Below are 21,073 nucleotides of genomic sequence, written 5' to 3'. Positions count from 1 at the left end.
TGTCCTGGACTCATGGCTGCAGGCCTAGTGAGGGTCTCCCATAAAAAATGCCTTAGGCAATCTGCAACCCTCTGGCTAAGGCCTGCTTCAAAATATAAGGCACACCCATTTTACAAGTCTCCTCTATGCAGTACAATTTTGTGCCAGTAACATCAAAACAAGCATTACACAGAGAATTATAATGAAGGAACGGAAATGAGGCACAGGCATGTACCCTATATTGTGTGGCTGTCAGATTTTTAAAAAATCTTATCATATAACACGCAAAAGTGTTTTGCTACGTGATAGAATTTTTAGGCCTCTTACACTGGGAAATATGTACTTGGGCAGATTATAATCACCGGGTAACCTACTGTGTAAAGTTTGCTTCAACAATCAATTCCAATCTCTGCTAATCCTGAGTATCAACAATTAGGTCATAACTATGTTTTGGTCAATTGTCTGTGGCACATCAATTATGACATTTAGCTCTACCAACATCAAATTAACCCAATTTCTGAAATGAAGTACAATGTGTAACCTCTACTGCATTGTATATTTAACACAAACAGTGGAGGACAAACTTCTACCCAATTAAGTTAACAAGGCAGTGTAAAACATAACTGCGAAGTGTGACCTAAACTTCTTTATAAATTTGTGGTGGATGTTAGGTAAATACAATTTTAGTATCCTATTTAAAATAAACTGGTCTTCATTCAATACATTAACTTAATAATTCATTGAGCTAACAAAAATAAGCTATAAACAAAATAACAAACACTGATTTCAATAAAATTGGCGCAGCTCAAGTTTCCTCCAATTGGCACTGTAACCATTCACTTAACCACATTCAATCACTGCTGTGGAAATATACTTACTAGTCAGTGGGACAAGAGTGGAAGAGAGAAACCTTGAATTCATCAAAATGTTCATTAATTCGTGGAGCTGCTGTTTCACTGTCCCTGAACATACATCCATTCCCTCTCAAATAAATATTTAATAACTTGCTTTTTGAAAATCAAAAACATCAAAAGTGCTGAGTCTACGCTTCACTCTGTAAATGTGTATCAAAGTTCAATGGTCCATGGCCGAATTCCATCAGAATAGATCTAAGCAGAATACACTGCAGGGGATGGGGAGAGGTTGGTGGGGGGGGGGGGGGGGGGGGGGAAGGGGGTGAGAAAGAATCTCCTCTTGATCATGATTCAGTAATTCATTCTGTTTTTCCTTCTGATAGCTGTCTGTATGCCTTGATTACTGATGCCTTTTCAAGCTGTGAAGCAATATGTTACAGAGAGCGTACCAGCAAGTATCCGCACAGGGAGATGTGATGTGTCAGGCAGATCATTAAATGCTGATGGCAGCAGTGGCTGCCTAAAAAGCAAGACTAGCAGTCTCTTTTTCAATGCATTCTGCTACACATCTAATTATTTTAAATGATGAAACCTGCAACGGCATTCAGTAATTACTCCACATCCATTTTCCCATGTGGTTTGAAAGCTGGGGCTGTTGGGATATGAGCTAGATTGCAATTTAACCTGGCTAAATTCTAAATTATCTCAAAAAAATTCATGGACCTAAAATTTAGTGAAGTGTCAAGGCTCCAGGAATAGTTACAAATCTGCTTTCACAGAACTGTCGTACAAGGAGATATATACATTAATAAAGTTTCTTAATTGTACACATAAATCAACTCACACACAAACATAAGGTGTCAGGACATTAGCTGAGTCAATTTCCTCCTAATTCACAAATTTGATGTGACAAAGCATGATATATCAAGTAACATTTAAAGAGAACGTTGTAATGTTTGAAACAATGCCAGCTAATGTCTGCATAACAAGCTCCCAAAAATGGGAAAATGATAATGATGAGATGATCTTTTTAAGTGATGTTGGTTGAGGTACAAATGTTGGTGGGACACAAGGAATAATTCCCCAGCTCATCAGGAGAGTGTTTTGGGGTCTCTTACATTTACCTGTTGGAGCTGATGGGGACTTAATTTAATGTCTTTCCGGAAGACAGCAAGCAATAAATATTCATAAATTTTAAATGTAAATTAGTTTCTTCTACCAATGTGATTGACTCTTAAATAAAATGGAGAAGGTTGAAAATGATCAGCTGGTCAGGCAGCATCTATGGAAAGAGAAACAGAGTTAATGGTTCAGCTTGAAAATCTTTCATCAGAGCTGGGAAAGTGAGAAAACAAACTAACTTGTTTTCTCTCTTTCTCAGTTCTAATGAAAGATTTTCCTGCTGAAACATTAGCTGTGTTTCTCTTTCCACAGGTGCTGCCTGGCCTGCTAAATGTTTCCAATATTTTCTGGTTTTATTTCAGATTCCCAGCATTTGCAGTGTTTTGTTTGATTTTATGTAGTTGACTCTTAATTGCCTCCTCAGGTCAGGGACAATTAGTGATGGATAGTAAATGCCAGCATTGTCAGCAATATCCACATCCCATTAACAAATAAAAAGTGTGATCTGATCAAAATGTACAAAGGTAAAATTAAAATAGAAACACTCTTATTTCTGGTTAATTTTGATAATCATGAGGGAAAGACAGATATAACAAATCCATGCAGTTTCTGACACTTCTTCAAGGCATCCTTGACCTGGAACCCTTTATGGACAATAAATGAAAACTGTTACAACAGGTTCTACAGAGGATCCCAGTTCGCCATCTCATCCGGAACATTATTTAAAGGAGCTTTCAAGTCTTACAGTGGGTCTCGAAAGAACATTTTTTTGACTTGTACGCAAGAGTACTTATAAAGCTGAATGAGAATGAAAATGTAAGCATGGTTTATTTGTAATGCGATAACCACACAAATAAACACAATGTTAACAATCAGAGTATGAGCAGAGAAAAAGGGAAAATCACACGTTATATACCAATGGCATCAATAAGATATAACAAGCATTGCAGTAATAGTGAGGACTTCCACAAATCTTATATTCTTATGACCACACAGATTTTTTTTAATGACATTCAAGAACTGATGATCATGATTCGTTGTAATATGACATAAAGATCCTTTTATGGCTGTTGTATAAATCTACAACCAATATGAAGTCATATAGATGTTAAAAAAATACATCTTTAGAAAATTGAAAATTTTATCAACTTGTGAATCAGCCTGAGTATACTAAATATGGTTAATAATGAGAGCAATATGTCTCCAAAAAGAAATATTTACGGAATCTTTTTTAATAAGTTGTGGTAGGGTAGAACTAGGAGTCAGAATACTTTCTGCCTAACTGTTGCAACAAGGAATGATTGCACATTGTGTATGGAGAAAGAAACAAATGTAATGAATTTAACAAATATTTTTCTCAAGAAAGTATAATTACCAGTAATAAAGGCATTTCAGACAGCATATTTAATTAGTGTTGAATTTATTTCTATTCCAATCCAACTGCAAACTCACTCACTGCCTTTGTCATTAGGAAATCAGGCAGCATTTGTCAAGATGCAGACCCATTGGGCAAACCATATGATGTGCATTAAATTATAATCACTTTCATTGTGTGAAAAGATACAGTACTACAGAAAGAAACCTTGCTTTTATATAGTATTTTTCATAACATCCTAATGTGTTTTCCAACCAATGAAATAATTATGAAGTGTAAAACTAGTTCTATTGTGTTTCTGAAAGTGCATTTGTTTTACTTCCCATTTTTTTGCTCATTTTGCTAGACTAAACCACTATAAACTATCAGGTTTATCCCTGTGTAAAAGGTAAGATATGAGAATTATTAAATTAAGAATGGTAAAGCAGTATTCACAGGTTGGGCATCCATTTGTTATGCTGGATCTTGACAGTAGGTAACAGTTTGCTTCATGGGTGCAATGAAAGGGTGCTACTTACATGCATGGCAAGAATGCTGCGTGGGACTAATTCCCTGTAGTGCCGGATGGTAAAGTGCCACATCTTTATTCTCATCAGGTCATCAAATGTAAACTCCAGAATCAACCTCCCTTCGGTACAAACCTATCACCAGGATTTAGGAGGAAGGAAAGAAGGAGTGAAGAAAATGACACAAGAGAACATCTTTCTAATAAAATAAAAAGAACAAATAAATGTTATATTTTGTCTTAAAATTGAACAGAATGGGTTTTCTCAGCAAACTTTGACTAATTTATCTACTTTGCAGCTTTCCTCTTTCCCCTGATCTTTAAAAAAAAGTGCCTTTGATCTCTTTGATATTAGAAGGTTGCAATTAAGAAAACATTTGCTGTTTTGCTCAATTCCTTTTACGGTTCTCTGAGCTGTGACATTTTATTACCATGGCAATGGGAACCAGCTGATTAGTTGGCATGGCAACCAGAAAGATGTAATTCCAGCAGACGTGTTATAATCAATGCTCCCAGCACAGATGGTCTCTGGAGGATCAACAAGAAAGAGTCTAGCAAGTGTTCAGCACATCACTTGGCACCACTACACGGTAGCAGAAAACTTTACATGCAAAAAATATCTTAGTTTTTTAAGATTTCTATCAAAATATTATCTTCAGGGTGAATTTTTATGCTTGGAAGGGATTCCTGTTTTCGATATCCAGTTATCCAGTATTGCCATATGTCATATATTACATTTAACAGATTTAAATGCAAAATAAATCTTCAACCGTCTCTATTCCAATTATGTGTCTTAGTTCCAACCTTTGTGGAGAACACCAAATGACAATTTCAGTTTTCATACCAGACATCCATATGGGCTCTGAGATAGCCAACATCATGCTAATAGACAACGGTTTGTGCAGTGGATTTCCAAAAATCTAGGAATTGTGTAGGGACAGTGTGAACCAATTAGGAACTTTTTTCAAAAACATAAAAAGAAACCTTTTTCTTAGTACAACACTGTGGATGCTGGAAATCTGAAAAAACAAAAAATGCTGAAACACATAGAAGGTCAGACAGCATCTGTGGAGAGAGAACATTGCAGGTCCAGTAACCTTTTATTGGAACTGTTCTAATCAAAGGTTACAGATGTGAGATATTAAGTCTGTTTCTCCCTCCACAGATGCTGTCTGACCTTCTGAGTATCTCTAAAATTTTCTGCTTTCTTCTGATAAATCTGGGCTGTGTTCTAAAGGTGAATCAGCATCTGACTAATTTCACTTCTTTACTTCTCTCACTTCATAAACAAAGAACTGGTCACTAACAGGTAAGAGTATTAGTTTTGCCAATTTTATCTTCCCTTCCTGAGGTTCCTGGGGTGTTTGGGCCATAATTCCACAGACAGCTATCCTCCAGCTCTTTGCCCAAGTATCCACACCCAGTGTGAACCTATCCCTTATTGCCAGCAAGCTATCTCACTATGGAGAGCTACAGGGCTGTGTCTGATTCTGTTCACACTGGCCCATGCTTCTAGTAGTGGTCACTGGTTAAAAAAATCGCATGTGGGAATCCAAGTTAATTTTCTCCTCTTTGGCTTAGGGATTTGGGTCTAATTTATAGCATGGGGCTAATTTATAATTCAGCTCAGAAGGGAGAATCAAAGCTAGGATCTCCTAATCTGTATGATTTGATGCAGCTCTGGGCGAACAGGGGAGCTTGAATTTAAATTGGTTTTATCTCTGAGTCTAACCATTTTAAATATTTCATTGTGAGAATACCCAGCTGTTTTTAATTATTTTAAGAAGTGTACATCATCTGTCTGTATTCATGAAGTGCTCCTCACTGTGGATTCCAAACTTCTTGAAATTGCACTGCCTCTAAGTGAGCAGGCTTATCATATGTTGTCAAGCCTTTTGAGAGCAACCCAGGGTGACCAGTCTGCTGACTGTTCTTGCTGACTGTGAAGATGCACTTAACTGTCACTCAGCACTTTCTCTGAATTAACAACCCTGGACACGTACAACGTAAGGAAGGAGAGAGGAATGAAATATCTGTACACATGCCCCTTGGAACTGTGTTGCCACATTGCATGCCCAGTAAAGGAAACATTTCCGTACATAGTAACCTGTGTACAAAACTTAAATCCTTATTTTACAATGTCTGCTAATCACACGACTGTTTAGATACAGATTCATGAAGCATTTAGGGCACAGTTGGCTTTATGATAGGGTCTTAGCAATCAACTTATCAGTCACTGAGGAGGGCATTTTAATGAAGTAATCTATGCAAGAAATCGGAAGCAAATTGACACAGATTCTACTGACACTGATCAAAACTAGAGCACATGATGCAAGTGATTTCTCTGACATATGCTACTCAAGCATCTGAAATCTACCGAAATGTTAATAACAGGACTTGACAGAATTCCAAACATCATTGTTTAACCAATGAAATGGTTGGTATACCAAACTATCTGTGTAAATATTACAGTTCTTAATGTCCATTTTCTCATAGTTTTGAATTAACATATATATTTCAATAACATCAACCATCAAGTGAAGGTGGGAGAGTGGGAGCCACACTTTGTCACACTACTGCAAGTCAGTTTGGTACTCTCCATTGTGTGAGATGCACAATCAATTTCAATTGAATCGGCAGGTGCCACTTTGTATTTTGCCATTTTAAGCATGAATTATAAATAATTTAGACAATACAGTTCTTTCACCTGAAGATAGAGAAGGGCGAGTCTATGAATAATTAAAATACACAACAGGTGCATCTTTGATGCTATGCATTACCACAACTCTCATCCCAAGAATCACCATTAAATGATTTAAAAAATTATTTTCGTTTTGATTGTTGGCAAAACCAATTCTCACTCTGTAATTTTTAATAGAAAACTATACCAGTGGGAAATTTCTTATTATCTTTGGTGATGGCTGTTTTGTTATATTTGGATGTCCAAGGTGCAATGTTAAGACATTCCCTGAAGCAGCCACAAAGATTTTTAAGAGGACTGTTCAATGATCATAACAAAATTAAGAATGTCACCAAATTCTTAAAGAAATTATTTTTTAATTTTAACTGTTCAAAAGGGGAACAATGATTTATTTGATCAGTTGGATTGCACATAGAACAAATGATAGAAGGGGCTTCCTTTGACAGTGCCTGCTGTAGTATTGAGTCATTCAGCCAAATACATCCTAGTTTTTATTCAGAGCCTGTGTGGAATTAGATGATCTCCTCACCCAATGTCCAGACTTACACAGTTTGCTGCAGCAGCTGCAGAATTATGATTTGCAGTCAAAACCTTGCAAAGTCTCCCTATCTTTAGCAATGCTGAAGCTAATTCCCATGACCTAACTTCTGTCACTGCTGCAATCAGCCAGGTCAGCACAGACGAGGAGCTGAACTTGGCACGTTCAACACATAATGCAACGTATTTTCTGAGAAGCCATTGGAATAGCTGTATATTTTTAATTCAAACTACAGTTATATAAAAAAATCAGGTTGATTTTTGCATTGTAACATTTCTCAAAGGGTAAAAACTGTTACTTAAATTAATAATTTTATCTCACCAGGTATTCAGGAGTGAAATAAAGTGACACAATTTAACAATGAAAGGTCTGAACAATGCATGTGTTTCAAAAATCCAAAATGCTACACGTGTAAATACTGTAATGTTTACACAAGTAGTAATTGCTTCTAATTGGGGTATCTGGACAATTTTAGCAGCCACAATTTCGCACAAGGCTTTTGTGGTTTTCCAATGAAGCTTGACTGACCTCCTTTCCTTGACTGTATGAATTTAGCAAAGATAATCAAGGTGTTAGAAAAAAGAACATATTTTTAAAAATTTATACGACTATGTCAATGCTTAATTTAAATTGCCTAAACATATGGAGAGAATGCGTCGGGGGGGGGGGGGGGAGGTTAATAATATTCAAGTATTCAAGATGCTTAAGGGAACAGAAAGATTTAACCCTATTAATTTATTCAATGTTGCCACAAATATGCCATAGGGCATGTCTCAAGCTTGGAAAAGAAAGGTGCATCGGGAATTCAAAATTTAATTAATATATGTGGAATGTAGTGAGCATGAGGAATTAAATTTCTAAATTGGAAACAGAAGTAGGTTTAAGGGTGAGTTGATGGATATTTAAAGGAGTGGGCAATTAAGTATGGCCATTAATTCTGTCACTGAGCAGACAGGCTGCAGGATTCTGCATCATGTGTTGTCCACTCTAAATCTCCATATTGTCCAGTTTGATCTTACCATTTCAAGCTTTTATTCAATCATTTTCATCCCTTCAAAGCCAAAAAAACAACACTGACTTTGTTGCATTGAGGTATGCCATGGCTGCTGCTGCCATTTCCCATTGGGAAAAGTAGAAAATAAGTGAGCCAAGGCATCATGCCCTTTCTCATGCACTTCCTTATGGACTGCATAACAGCACTAGGGAAGAAGCCTAGTCTCCCATCACCCAGCCTCTGCTTGGAAAGTCAATTATTTTCTGTGCAGGAAAGGAACCATGAAGTAAGAGTTTCTGCTGTGAGGCACAATTGGACATATGGGTGTAACTGTACTCAGAATTACACTGATATTCCGAAGTAAAGTTATGGTTCATGTTACAGATCATTTGGCAATTACAAATATAAAATGTAAACATGAACCAGAAAAATTGATGGTATTTCGGAAGACTTTTTTTTACTTGCATTAAAAATATTCCTTGATTATTTTGGAGCAGAAACTTGGTGTAGTTTTATTTGTAAAGTTAGAAATGGGTTTATCACAATGTGTTCATTAAGAGTGCCCATTCGCTATGAGTAAACTGATCGTCAAGTACTGAGTATTGTAGAGAACTATTTGCTGCTTAAATCAGTGGAAAACAAATCAGCGAATTGCAAAAAGCATTGGACACAGCTTGTACTTTGATACCTTAAGCACCATTTTGACCAATTTGTGGGAAGTTACAACAGGAAATCAGTGGGAGAAGCTGAGTGACCTCTCCATTTGAGTGAGATTTTTGGTTATAAGCTAACTTAGGCTATCATAATAACATGGAAGTGAAGCAAGTTTATGGGTCAGTAGCTCAATACTGTCTCACTTCTTGGTAATCTCTACCCACCTACCCAGCACCTTCAATATCTGATTTCCCTCCTTAGTATCACAATGGGCTGAATCTTGTTGGCAGTGGCCAGTGGCTCCTTGGCGCTCAAAGTGAAATGACTCGCAGACTTAGACACAGGTGCTGTGGGCCAAGGACTTGCCGGCATATTCAGGGAGGGTGGGGGGGAGGGGTGGGCATGGGGAGAAGGGGAGCGACGAGTGATTGCATCAGTCCATTTGGGCTGTTGTTGGACTTCACATGGTGTTCAATGCTGGGGAATCAACTGTCAAACGTTGCGCCAGGTCAGAGCTGGGGCTGGATCCGAAACCCTGCTGATTTCAGTGGGGATTCTAGGCCTACAAACTAGGTGGCAAACTTTTTTTTTTAAAATTGCATCATTTTAATGTTTTATAATTATCTTCAAGTGTTGTTGCTTCAGCTTTACGTTTCATCCTCAATTTCAATAGTTTCTAAACATTTCTGAATGTCACTTCGTCCACATCTGTGATGTGGAGGGCCAGCAAAATACGTATTCATGTAAATATTGTGTGACCTTCCAGTGCTTAGTACACAGAACAACGATATTCCATCAAATATTCTGGTATGTTTAATTTGTTTATAATTGATCAATCAACCTGCATTAAATATTTCTTTTCTTCTTCCTCCTCACCAATTTTCCTTCTTTCTCTTACCTTTGTAAACATGGGTTTGCCATGCTGGGTGACCATACTACATTGGTCACAGTCTAGTGTGATGGATGAATTGTGGTAAGACTCCTTCGAGTGTTTAAGAACATAGTAAAGGTCTGTTACTCCCCCCTCAAAGATTGTACTGAAATATCGAGGAATAAGCGTTCTTCCGATAGCTGTTGAAAAGAAAATCACAAAATAAACAGGATTAAGGAAGGACAACTCAATCCTCTAGGCTGGCTATTCTTCATATGTTCAAAGCACAAGAATACATGAATTTGGTAAAACAAATGCCAAATGGCATATTATACCTAGCAGAATGAAATCTCTCTGTGTAAACAATATTTGCATCACCTTTGTCTCAAATCATAAAAAAAGTCAACGTGATGCCTTATCTTTTGTCTCACAGTGTGCATTATTTATTTCAAAAAAAAATTGCTGTTCAACTAATTTGAATACCATCTTTCTGCTTGTTTATTTTTGGAAAACGTGTGAGATAATCGTAACCTCATTATGAGATCCTGGCTGAATTCCAAAACACAATCAAGAAACCACAGTGAGTATTAACAGAATATCTGGACAACATCAAAGACAGTTGTGGCCATCTAAATTCCATCACCGTAGTTACAGTTCTGAACATACTGTTAAAAAACAGAATTTTTCCTAAATACGGGCGTTCTTATAATGAGTTTTACCCAAGTACATTCTCTATCACCGTCACTATCATGGTACCAATCCCTTCCATAAGGATTCCTATTTCTATACTTTCCAATGTTATGCTGTCAGGCAACTATTAAAATGGGATCAATTGAGCTGAGGAGAGGATATGACTCAGAAGTAACACTCCTCCCTTGGGAAATGATGAACTGGTTCCCTGTGTGCCCATGCTTAGCCAGGCTGGTTTTAGAAGGCCAAACAGTCACGAGGCAGACGGTGAAGTCCGAATGGTGACAACATTAAAGTGTTGAGTCCCTGTCCCAAGAACGTTCCTGAACAGAAGGCAAGGCTGGGACAGAGCTTCGTACTCCGTCAAAGCTGAGAAACAAAATTTTAACTGTTTTCAAATGTCTCTAATACTCAGAGACATTTAAAAACTATTGAGATGTAAGTAAATAATTTAGAAAGAAATTATTGAAACTATTTTAATGATACAGAAGTAAAACACAAAACCATAAAGAAATTATTTTAAAAAGTAAACTAAAGCAGAATAATTAACAAGAACTCACCTTCCCTTTTGGCTCCCAATCAGCAGGCCTGGATTCACCATTAAAATCAATAGGGTCTCAGATCCTATTCAAGGTCTAACTGCTGCAGGATCTGACAATCGATTCCCTAGCCTTATCCTGGGGACTACCTGCAAGACTGAGCCCAGCCTTTGTGCTCCCTGACAGTTTCGGCCACCAATTCTGTCAACAAATCCCAGACTCACAACATGCATGTTTTCAGATCTGGACTGATTTCCATTCGAATGGCTGAGCACCAGCAGTTCTCTTTAGAACTGCTGGCCACAGCCACAGCTAGCAGGATCCAGCCCGATATCCTGCTGCTCTGTTCTACAAGGGTCAGTAATGCTCCATACATATCTTGTTTAATAATGAACAGTCTGCATTGCGAGCATTGTTCTAGAGACTGCTGTACCATTCCGAGTCACAATGGTCACTCATAACTCATGGGCCTTTCACATCTGTAAAAGATTACTAACAATGCAAGATCTTATATATGAAACCACTTCAACACCCTGCCCCCACCGTGTGCATGGAACCAGGTGAAAATATGGTGCTGATGCTTTTCTCCTTTCTTTCAAATGTACAACATGCTTTCTCAAGAAAGAATCAACATCAAGATCATCATCTTGGTCTTGTCAAGCTGTCTTGCTGCAGGATAACGATGAGCCGACATGAAGTTGGCAGTTCTTGCCTATTAACTGCTGGCTCCTGGACCTCTGGGATTGAAATTTCTTTTGCTGTAATATCTTTTTTTTCCCCACAAAATCTTCCACTTCTTTCTGTGCTTTACCTAGCTTCAGCTTCTGTGCAACATTTAGTCCGTCTCCTCTTTTCGTTCTTTCAAACTTGATGGTGTTCTACACAATGGCCCAGCCTCAGCTTTTAAATTATTAAAAACTGTGCTGCTGGAATTAATCATCAACGGCACTCAGCCTTGCTGGAACTGTTCTTGCTGCATACTTGTACTTGCTTGGTGCATTGTTGAATTTTATGTAATATTTCCCCTGCATATTGCATACTTGTTGATTGTCCATATATATTTTCAGATTTATATTCTTTTGCAATTATTACCAGAGAATTATTTTGTGAATAAAACTTCTACAAATGAGAGGTTAGTATAAACCAATCACTGATGGAAATAAATTACAAATTCAATGTATTTTGGTGTGGCATTAGTAATTTACATCCAAACAGACTTTTTCCCAGTCTTCTGTTCTGAACTTTCCATTACTGCACCTCTCCACATAGGTTCAGTTACATACCATCAATAAACACCAGCAATATAATGATTCATATATAACCATATGAGTCAGTAATTGCTCAAATACTTTTACCTCCATACATATTACTGGAACTATATCTAATAAGTTAATGTAACACAACCTAAGTGGAGGAATCCCTTATACCATACTTGCGATAAATTATTTTCATTTACATTTTATTGTACCTTGTAGCCTTTCTGAAATTCATACACAGAACATGGGCAATCCTGACATGATTGCTCATCCCAATTGCCCTTGAGAAAGTGCTGGTGAGCTGCCTCCTTAAATGCAACACTTATTGCAATGTTGACCACTGCTCAATATTCTAAATGCAATTCCCATTAATTGCAGCTTTTTAACTTCATCAATAGCTTTTGCAGGTGGAAAGATTTCACTTCCAAACTACTGTCAGGGGACTGACTTTAATAAATGTGGAGCCTCATTTCCTCAGACATTCATCATTGATAGAGGCATTTAAAAAAAGATCAACAATTAGCTTAGATCTAGCTTAGATGAGAATCTTTGTCAGGCTGAAGGGCTGAACAGCCCATTTCTGTGCTGTATGACTCTAATTGTTTTTATTTCAGAGATATAGAGGCATACAGGTCCACCTAGCCTGTGCCGACCATCAACTTCCCATTTACACTAATCCTACATTAATCCACTTTTTAAAAATTCTTCCCACATTCTCATCAATTCCCCTGAGATTCTACCACTCACCAACACACCAGGGGCAAGTTTTTAGTGGCAAGTTAACCAACAACCTGCATGCCTTTGGGATGTGGGAGGAAACAGGAGCACCCAGAGGAAAGCCATCAGGTCACAGGGAGAACATATACTCTCTCTTAATTCCAACTTTCTTTCCACTTCAGTTCATTTTTAGTACCTTATTTAGCACTGAGTTCAATATTCTAACTGACACATAGTTCATTAATTAATTGATCTGAATGGTTAAGGGGACATGCACATCTATATACACATTTTGGATTCTCTGCAGTGGACACCATGCTGTTTTGGCTCTTCAATTTACAGTAGGTTCCAGAGAAGAACGTGTGGAGACACATGTGTTATGTTCACTGCTGAGAGCCAACATCTGGCCCAAATTCTTATTGATTTACTAACAATTTTTGTCATCTTTCCTGAAATAAGGGTCAAGATGTTTTCCTAATGTAATATATTTTAATGTAATATATTTTTCTAATATATTCAATGTAATATTTTTAATGTAATATACTGCATCACCATGCTAGATACAGCACTGCTTTTGGAAGTAAAACTGTTGAGTAATAGTGACTAATTGGTTCCTCGTATGGTTATGTATTCATGTTATTATTTCATAGGATGTGGATGTCCTCAGTAAACAACCCCAATTGTAACCCTAGGCTTTGTCAGAAAGCAATTAAGTAGTCAGCTACATTGATGGGTCTGAAGTCATACTGACCAGGTAAGGAAGCCTGGTTTCCTAATGTCCTTCAGGAGATTTCTTTCTCCTGAAGGGCATTAGGAAACCAGATGTTTTTTGTGTGGCAATTCGATAATCTCTTCGTCACCCTTACTGGAACTAGCTATTTATTCCAGATTTGAATTTAAACCTCCCTGGGCACAGGACAGGATTAAAATTAATGTTTCCTGATTAATATTCCAGGTCTCCAGACACTAGTCCAGTAACCTAATAATAATGCTTTTGTTCAGAAGGATGAGGGGGTGGGTATCTCATTGAAACATACCAGCTTCTGAAAGGACGGATAGAGTGGTAGGAAAGTCTAGGATCCAAGGGCGCAGCCTCAGAACAAAAGGACATCCCTTAATTTTAACCACTGTATTGCTGATAGTTACTGATACTATATATGTGGCCTTGTCTCTGCAAAATCTCCAACTTCACAGGAAGAACAAGCAAACCATTATCAGTGTCTTCTTCCAACCAACATCCCCAGAACTGAGGCACTAATTGCCCTCAGTTGCTCCACTGGGCAGGCCATGTCGTTCTGGTGGCACAGTGGCACGGCTAGTGGAGCCACTGCCTCACAGTGCCAGAGACCCAGGTTCAAACCTGACCTCCAGTGGTGTCTGTGCGGAGTTTGCACGTTCTCCCTGTGCTCATGTATTTTTCCTCCGGGTGCTCTGGTTTCCTCCCACATCCCAAACTTGTGCAGGTTGTCGGTTAATTTGGAACTGTAAGTTGTTGAGTCTAATAATGTAAGTGAATCCTGGGGGGGGTGGGGGGGGGAGGTAATGAGAATTATGGAGAATTTAAAAAAGAATTAATGTAGAATTAGCATAAGTTGGTGGTTGATGGTCAGCATGGACTCGCTGGGCTGAAGGACCTGTTTCTGTGCTGTATGTCTCTACCACGCAAGTAGAGATTACCAAACTAACATAGGTAATGATTCAAGGATGTGCCCAAAGCTTCCTTGAAAAATGCAACATCCCCACAGATTCCCTGGTACGACCGCTCAAAGAGGAGAAGGAACATTTGGGATTTTAATGAGAACCTTGAGACCAAGCATAGGGAGAACACCAGAAGCCTTGTGTCAAAGGTGGAAGAAACGAACTACCTCATAAACTACCCACCTGCCCATCCCATTAGGCACCTCCTGTCACATCTGTGGAAGGCTCACCCTGTATCTCATCAATCATCTCAGAACCCCAAAAAACCAGAGTGGAAGTCAGTCTTCCCCAATCCTAAGGGACTGCCCAAAAATCAAGATATGTCACCTTGTGTGGGTGAATGATAACATCTGTGGACCTGAAAGTGGAGAGGTGCATCTTTTATAAATCTGAAACAAAACAGCAAACAAAGAATATGTTTGGATGTAAAGTTTAAAATAACCAAGTTGATCCCTTGGTTTCAAATGATAATGCCATATTTCCAACAATAGATGCATTCCATATAATACTTGACGTTGTCCCAACAGGAATGCACATAACGTAATGTTTGGAAAGGGGTAATCTCATGGGTTCTACAATGAGCCTCCATATCCCAAAGCTATGGATGAAAAAAGAACGCTGCTTTTCATCATGATTTAATTACATGTTGACTCCAAACCCTCGATTGATCAGCATGTCAAATTTCACTGCTTCAGTCTGGAACTGAAGGAGCAGATTGCTGCTAGTTCTAATAAAAATACGTAACACAAGTTACTACTTTGAAAACAGTAAGGATATTAGAGAAGGATAACTGCACCAGGCAATCTGCTGGGTATCTTTGTTCATCCACAAAATAAGTATCAGAGGTTTTCAAATGAATAATGTTCATAAGTTTGTAACCCACATATAGGGCACGGTTTGTTGATCTTTGTGTTATTCATCACCACTCGTAAGGACTGAAGTTCCAGTCATACTCTCCATTTAGGGCTAAATAGTTGTTACTGAGCAACAATTCCTTCCTCAATATGAAACAATCACATTAACAGACTCCAGCCAAATCTGGCAGCTTTCTCTCCACTCATCTTCTCTGCAAAGCACCCAATAATTCTTGCATTCAATTCCATCACTGTGCATTGGATATTTTGTTTCTTGAGGATAAAAATTCTTTTAAGGAGATGTATTTAGGGTAGACAGTCAGCCACGTCAAATGCTGCTTCATTACCCAATTACACAATGGCCACAACAAACATTTTCCTACTGAATTTAAGATCTTTCAATATGCGCTCACACCAGCTATACAATGTAACTATCAGCGCACTAAATTCCATCCATTTATATGCAATTGCACCACACCCCTTTCAAATAAAAAAGATTCGTGGCCTGGCCAATACAAAATACTGACATCATTATTAAACATAAAATTCATATCATAGTTAATGGGGACATACAAAAATCACTTATTTTTCCAATTGCATGAGCAATTGACAACACTTATATAGACAACACTTTTGGTACTCTTCTATAGTTAAATGTGTACTCTCACATGATTCTTCAGGACAGATTCAGTGGAGTTAGTAATCATTCAAGTCAAAAACGAAGGTGGGATCTGGATAGCCCAGAAATAGACTCCAGGACTCTGGGTGGTTAGCTCACATGATGCAAACAGACAATAGACAATAGGAGCAGAAGTAGACCTTTCGGCCCTTCAAGTCTGCACCGCCATTTTGAGATCATGGCTGATCCTCAACAATCAATATCCTGTTCCTGCCTTGTCCCCATATCCCTTGATTCCCCTATCTATAAGAAACCTATCTAGCTCCTTCTTGAAAGTGCCCAGAGAATTGGCCTCCACTGCCCTCTGAAGCAGTGCATTCCACAAATTCACAACCCTCTGTGAGAAGAAGTTTTTCCTCACCTCTGTCCTAAATGGCCTAGCCCTTATTCTTAACTCATGCCCCCTGGTCCTGGACTTCCCCAACATCTGGAACATATTTCCTGTCTCTATCTTGTCCAATCCCCTAATAATCCTGTATGTTTCAATCAGATCCCCTCTCAATCTTCTCAATTCCAGCGTGGCCTATTCACACTCTGGGAATTCTCAGAACTTTTCCTTTCCTTCCTTCCAGAGGATGACTGAATTTTATTTCCAGAAACATTTGTTTGCATTTTATATCCACTTTAGACAACTTTCTTTTTATTTTCACCAAGTACTGCATTATTGTTTTGAAGTCACTGCCCACTCTGAAAACATCTCAGTAAATGATCACAGTAATTACAACAAAAATCTGATAAACTGAGGCTTCGATGGTGCCAGACTGACAGATTGGATGTTATTCCTATTAATACAATCCACTTTTAATTCACTTTATTAAAGATGGAACACACCAGTGTCATAAATTTTCCAGTGAAACCATTGAGTTCAAATGGAGTGCTGGAAATGGGGCCCCAGTGAGTCCAAAAAGAATGAAGAAAATAGAACCGTTTCTTTAAAAGGTTTGCAAGAAATGAGACCACAGTGAGTTTAAATGGAGTGCAGGAAACAGTGCCCTTGTGAGTTTAAAGAGAGTGCAGGAAATGGGACCCTGGTGAATTTAAAGGGACCATGGAAAACAGCACCTGTTAGTACCAGGTACCAGAAAGATACTGCATTGGTTAAGAGGCTTGAAGATTATAATGGTTTCCAGCAAATGATAGAAAAGTGTTGTGGAGAAAAAAGTCTGTTCAGTTTATGCACTTGTTACAAAAGTAATTTATTTTTGACTAGAGGTATTACTGTAGGTGGGAATACATATGACCTATTGTCTGTTTGGAAATGCACAAAATTCAATCAAATCTAATAAAGTAGAGATGATTAAGTGAAGGTACAGAGGCTCCCTGGGTTACAAATGATCTAACTTACAGTAACCTGACGTTACGCAAATTCTCCCGTACATTTTTAAAGCCCTTTTCAAGATAGTAATAATGTTTCATGATATTCATTAATGACTGGATACAGTAGATATTCCATTAGTTTAATTATGTGCAGTGTTAGAGTGATTATTCAATGAAATGAAAGAATTATAGCAAGTGTATGTAGAGTGATTATAATATGGGCAGCCATAGAAAATGGACATTTCTGACTTATGGAGAAATCGGCTTATGAGCAGTTCTCAGGAACAGAATCATTACATAACCTGGGGACTGCCTATATATTTCTACAATGATGCTTAAACATCCTAGACTTAGTACTCCTAATCTTGCTTAAATGTGCAGGGCATGCATAGTAATAGAAAGCACAGAAAATTAAAAGACAATAAAGTAACGACAACAGTAAAACACCAATAATCCACGATCTGATTGTTCAGAAGCCTCGATAGTTTGGCATCTGGCTCACCAGGTGCTAATTCCTGTGTTCTCTTGCTAACACACTGGGGCCCTAGTTCCTGTGCTCTCTTGCTAACACACTGGGGCCCTGGTTCCTGTGCTCTCTCGCTAACACACTGGGGCCCTGGTTCCTGTGTTCTCTGGCTAACACACTGGGGCCCTGGTTCCTGTGCTCTCTAGCTAACACACTGGGGCCCTGGTTTCTGTGCTGCCTTGAAACTCACAAGGTCCTATTTCCTGTGCTCCCTTGAATGTTATTGTACTGCCGCAGTCTGTAAGATCTAAAATAACGTGATTTAAAAGAGTGTTGGAATATTAATTGGAATAACAAAGTCCTGAGCATGTTAAATTAACAGAATTTTACTGTACTCTTGTATACTGCTGTTTAAAACTTAGCAACCTGCTGAGGTTTTGCAATGGCTCAGGTCAATTTGGTAATCCATCTCCGAGTGAGGGAATTATGCACATTTAGGCATGGTTATTTCTACTACTTAATTTGACTGTTATGAAAATGCACAACTTAGTAATCACTTAAAGAGTCGGTTACAAAAAAAATCTTCACATAGATAGTGATTAGAATGTAGCATTCTTTGCCATAAACTGCTTGTGGTCTAATTCACTATTTTTAAAGAGGAATTAAGTAGTTGTATGAAGATGTAAATCAACAAAGGATATTATGGGTAATCAGGAAAGTGTGAATGGATGCAGAGAAATACACACCTAATAAGCTAAAATAGTCAGTTTCTCTGCTGTCACGTTTATAGTTTTCTATGAGCACTGTGCAATAAACAAAATACCTCAGAAATGAAAGAAGACAGTGCCATAAGGACAATGTAAAATCATACTCTAAACAAGATCTGAAATGCACTCAATTTATTTTATAATGCAGAATGATGTTTTTTTTATTTGTGTTTACAGATACCATAAAATACAGGTCCTTCCCAGTTTATGAACACCTGACTTATGTAGAGCCCGTACATATGAATGAGCATTTGGGAGACCAGTGGGATGGATTTGCTGGCTGCTGCAGGCATCTTCTGCCAAGTGGGAACTCAGTTCACAGCCGCATTTCCGACTTGCAAACTGTTTGGGTTAGGAACAGTCGACAGGAATAGAACAGCACTGCCATATTTCTTCTAGAGTGGATAAATTTCAAGTGATCCTGAAATATCTATACTATACATAATTAAGAATTGTAATAATGTGCTTGGTTAGTAGAAACAAGATAGCATTTGACTTAAATTGTTCCTCCTGTTTGTCCTTAAGAATGCAAGAGGCAGTGCCCTGGACTTCCTATTTGGGGCACAATTGAACATCCTTTTCATAAACCGTGCTGGTTTTACAAATGCTTTTTGCTCATGCTTCTGTTCCAATTCATTATCTGAAATGCAGAATCTTCCATTAACTAATGCAAGTGAGCATCATTTGGAACGTAATTTTATAAAAATAGATAGTCCTTGTCTGCCTTCAGAATGGTAACCTTGAGGCGTCTTATTATTGCAGCTGCACATACGTTTATCAGAAGAGATAACCATCTATGATCAGTGTGGCTAGTTCACCACCTGTGGGTGCCTCAATTTTAAATAACTGAAAATAACAGAAATTTACGATACAGTCAGCAGCTTCTTAGCAATGCAAACAATATTTATGATTATTTAAAAGATGTTTATTAGTGTTCCTTAAAAAAATGGCCATTATGAAGACTTGCAAATGGATGCAACTGATGGAAACTTAACAGGTTCAGAGTCTGCTGTGCTCTAAACCAGCACACTATTCTTAACAATCAACACATACACGTATGCAGAAAAACACTCCTTCATTTCACTTTTTTTTTCCTATCCTAGCCACATTACTTGTCGCCACTCTAATCTCTGTCAATTGCCGAAAATGCTGCTATAATTAGCCTATGATTAGCGCTAGATGTAACTTGCACTTGAAATTCTATTACCAATTGTGTTGACCAATTTTGGGCAAATTGTGCTGGGTGCAGCCTACCAGAAGTTCCAGGATTTAATGTTATTCACACCAAAATTCTCAACTTCCTATCAAGTGTTGCCCCAGATCCAGAACTTCCTCCCTGGGCAACCCCTGGGTAAAGGAACTGTGATCTTGTGAGATTTTTTTCAGCTCTCTAAATCTAATGAATGTTTGGAAAAAATAAATCAGAAATAACTCAGATATATAAATGTTTGGAGTAGGGGAACTAAGAAGTAAGATAACACAGAAATGGGTCATCTCAGCTGGATTAAGATACTTTCAACTGTATTCTACAGACATCAGTTCACATGTTTTGGTCTTTTAATGTTAATCTTGTTATTTTACAGCACAGACCTGTGAGCAAAACCTACTCAGAATCCATTGCAGTGACACTATTAAAGTTGACTGAAAATGACATTGTCTAATGAACGCACAGCATATTGTTAAATTCAGCTACTGTTAATACAGCCCAGTACAGGAAACAAGGACAGTTAAGATTGATGATGGATTCAGAGCTTTGTCAATGCCAACAAAAAGGCAAGCATGTAATATACTAATCTTAGTGGGATTGCCTTATTTACCACTTGTGACAAAGAGCAACTGTTCTCAACTAGAAAGTAATCTTGACAGTCAGAATGAAGACAGCAGTTTCCTGCATGCTCCCAACGTATCAGACCACATTATAAATGAACTACACACTATTTTGCTGCCTTTTATGGTTTGAGTGTTGTGAAATCATATATCTTGTCCTACTCTGGTTTTATATATGTATGAAATTAATTCAATAAAATAACATGAGATTAGTGTAGATGGCAAAAAGGTCAGCATCGACATGGTGGGCTGAAGGGCCTGTTTTGGTGTGATATGACTCAATGACTCTTTGGCTCTGTTTGAACTTAAGAAAGGACAAAGGTATGAAACCACATGGACAGAACATCCAGTGCAAGGAGGCAGCTTGAAGAAACAAGTGGGTCTCCAAACAGATCCCATTATATTCAGATCCTTTGTTTCACAGAGTGTACATTTTATGAGTGGAATCAGATGTCACTCTGAAAAATAGCTGCTGACTCCTTCCTTGTCACAGCAAAAGATGTCATTTCCCATTTGAACTTTCCCATTAAAATACATTATTCTTTTTAGTGTTTTATGACAGCGGGGCTGATAATTGGGAGAATGAGGTATTCTGTCGTATTTTGTTGACCCTCTTGTAACCTTTTTAGAGTTGGGTGAGCCTAGCATTTACTCATGTATAATTTCTATC

The 21,073-nt window shown here is 38.0% G+C and overlaps 1 protein-coding gene across 8 annotated transcripts in view; it reads right to left on the bottom strand.

Moving 5' to 3' along the window:
* The window catches only part of LOC127581957 (LIM domain-binding protein 2), a 349,031-nt gene that overhangs the window by 54,134 nt on the left and 273,824 nt on the right, over positions 1-21,073 (bottom strand). For all 8 annotated transcript variants that reach the window (XM_052036802.1, XM_052036783.1, XM_052036793.1 and 5 more), the window contains 2 exons: positions 9,621-9,793; positions 3,849-3,971 (listed from right to left, as the gene is read on the bottom strand). In XM_052036802.1, coding sequence (XP_051892762.1) covers positions 3,849-3,971; positions 9,621-9,793 — 296 coding nt within the window. The remainder of the gene's footprint in view (positions 1-3,848; positions 3,972-9,620; positions 9,794-21,073) is intronic.

This window comes from Pristis pectinata, chromosome 2 (assembly GCF_009764475.1).
Source record: "Pristis pectinata isolate sPriPec2 chromosome 2, sPriPec2.1.pri, whole genome shotgun sequence".
NCBI classification, from domain to species: Eukaryota; Metazoa; Chordata; class Chondrichthyes; order Rhinopristiformes; family Pristidae; genus Pristis; species Pristis pectinata.
The sequence above is the reverse complement of the archived record's forward strand: the minus strand, read 5'-3'. Positions and strand labels throughout refer to the sequence as shown.